The sequence below is a fragment of the Phoxinus phoxinus genome (assembly GCF_949152265.1).
Source record: "Phoxinus phoxinus genome assembly, chromosome: 11".
Lineage (NCBI taxonomy): Eukaryota > Metazoa > Chordata > Actinopteri > Cypriniformes > Leuciscidae > Phoxinus > Phoxinus phoxinus.
In genome coordinates, this window is record NC_136886.1 from 532,501 (window position 1) to 535,000 (window position 2,500).

General features: G+C 47.2%; 1 protein-coding gene across 2 annotated transcripts in view; it reads left to right on the forward strand.

Moving 5' to 3' along the window:
* Positions 1 to 2,500, forward strand: part of tgm8 (transglutaminase 8) — a 14,208-nt gene that overhangs the window by 5,903 nt on the left and 5,805 nt on the right. For both annotated transcript variants that reach the window (XM_079629403.1, XM_079629404.1), the window contains exons 4-9: positions 307 to 425; positions 732 to 860; positions 1,306 to 1,483; positions 1,649 to 1,784; positions 1,864 to 1,973; positions 2,271 to 2,500. The exon at positions 2,271 to 2,500 is cut by the window's right edge and continues 13 nt beyond it. In XM_079629403.1, the coding sequence (XP_079485529.1) occupies positions 307 to 425; positions 732 to 860; positions 1,306 to 1,483; positions 1,649 to 1,784; positions 1,864 to 1,973; positions 2,271 to 2,500 (902 nt within the window). The remainder of the gene's footprint in view (positions 1 to 306; positions 426 to 731; positions 861 to 1,305; positions 1,484 to 1,648; positions 1,785 to 1,863; positions 1,974 to 2,270) is intronic.

The window sequence follows — 2,500 nt, forward strand, 5'->3', positions numbered from 1 at the left end:
TAACTCACACTCATCCTTACTCAACACTAACTCACACTCATCCTTACTCAACACTAACTCACACTCATCCTTATACAACACCAACTCACACTCGTCCTTACACAACACCAACTCACACTCATCCTTACTCAACACTAACTCACACTCATCCTTACACAACACCAACTCACACTCATCCTTACACAACACTAACTCACACTCATCCTTACACCCGCGAGGGAAGGATGGAGGTTAAGAGTTCACACAGGAAGTGTGTGTACCGGTAATCACTGCGCTCCTCAGTGTCTCGTGTTCTCCTCTCTGCAGACGACTCTGTGTTTCTGCCCAGCGAAGCGGAGAGGCAGGAGTACGTCATGAATGAGCAGGGGATCGTGTATAAGGGAGTGGATGAATACATCACCAGCATGAGCTGGGACTTCGGGCAGGTGAGGACACACACACACACACACACACACACACACACACACACACTCAATCTGGCAAATAAACCATAAACAGAAGAGTTTATGTTGAGTATCATATTCAATCCAACAGGCTTTAATGGCTCATATAGTGTGATATAGTGGGAATATGCAGGAAAAACACTTTAAATGTAAATCAATAGGCATGTAGTAGATTGTGTGCGACACAATTATAAAATATATACCGGTAAGATATACAGTAGCTTTATAGGGTTAAACACACACATGAACGCCACACAACGGTGATCTCGATGTCTCTGGTTTCTCTAGTTTGAGGATGATATCGTGGACATCTGTCTGAAGATGCTGGATCTGAACCCAAAGTGTGTGAAAGACGCACAGGAGGATCATTCAGCGCGCTGTAACCCCATCTACATCAGTCGAGTCATCAGCACCATGGTAAACTACACAACACTACACTACACAACACAACACAACACAACACTACACTACACTACACAACACAACACAACACAACACAACACAACACAACACTCCACTGTAACCCCATCTACATCAGTCGAGTCATCAGCACCATGGTAAACTACACAACACAACACTACACAACACAACACTACACAACACAACACTACACAACACAACACTACACTACACTACACTACACAACACTACACAACACTACACAACACTACACAACACAACACTACACTAGACAACACAACACAACACAACACTACACTACACTACACTACACTACACTACACTACACAACACTACACAACACTACACAACACAACACAACACTACACAACACAACACTACACTACACAACACTGCACTCCTCATATGCAGGTGATCAGTGATGGATGTGGTGAATGTGCAGATAAACTCGGACGATGATAAGGGAGTTCTGATGGGTCAGTGGGACGGGTCGTACATCGGAGGAGTCGTTCCCAGCAAGTGGAGCAGCAGCGTGGAGATCCTGAGACGCTGGATCAAATATGACTGTCATCCGGTCAAATTTGGACAGTGCTGGGTGTTTGCAGCGGTCATGTGCACAGGTACTCACACACACACACACACACACACACACACACACACACTGAACACTAAACGTAAATTAAAATGAGATGTTGGCAACTAGCAGAAACAGAACAAGTTTTTATATATTCTATAAAGTAAGAGTGTGTTAGTGAAGGCTTGAGTCATCTCTTGTTCCGCTGCAGTGTTGAGGTGCTTGGGGATCCCGTGTCGAGTCGTCACCAACTACCAGTCGGCTCACGATACGGATCAGAACCTCCTCGTCGACGAGTACTTCAGCGACTACGGCGTGAGACCCAAGCGCGACCTGGACAGTGTTTGGTAAGAGCTTCAGTTCTCATGTCCCGTCTCGCTCGCTCAGTCGGAGGCTTGATCTGGTTTCACTCCTGATGTGATGCAGGAACTATCATGTGTGGGTGGAGGGATGGATGAGGCGCCCGGATCTGTCCGAGCACTCGCTGTACGACGGCTGGCAGGTTCTGGACCCGACGCCGCAGGAGAAGAGCTCAGGTCCGTCTGCTCATCACATGATATTATATTATATACAGGCTACAGATTATATTTGGATCAGGCCACCTGGAGTGATCTCTTCACTACATCCCGGCATTTACACACACACACACACACACACACACACACACACACACACACACACACACACACACACACACACACACACACACACACACACACACACACACACACACACACACACACACACACACACACACACACACACACACACACACACACACACACACACACTGGCTGGAGTGATCTAACACATGATCTCTCCTCTACATGCAGGTATTTACTGCTGTGGTCCAGCGCCGGTGAAGGCCGTCCTGCAGGGTCACACTGACGTCCAGTACGACGTGCCGTTCGTGTTCGGAGAAGTGAACGCTGATAAAGTCACATGGCTGGTCATGGCCAACGGATCCAAGAAGAAGATTCTCTCAGACACGAAAAGCGTTGGACAGAATATCAGCACTAAAGCCGTGGGCAGCAACAGCAGACTAGACATCACAGACCAGTAC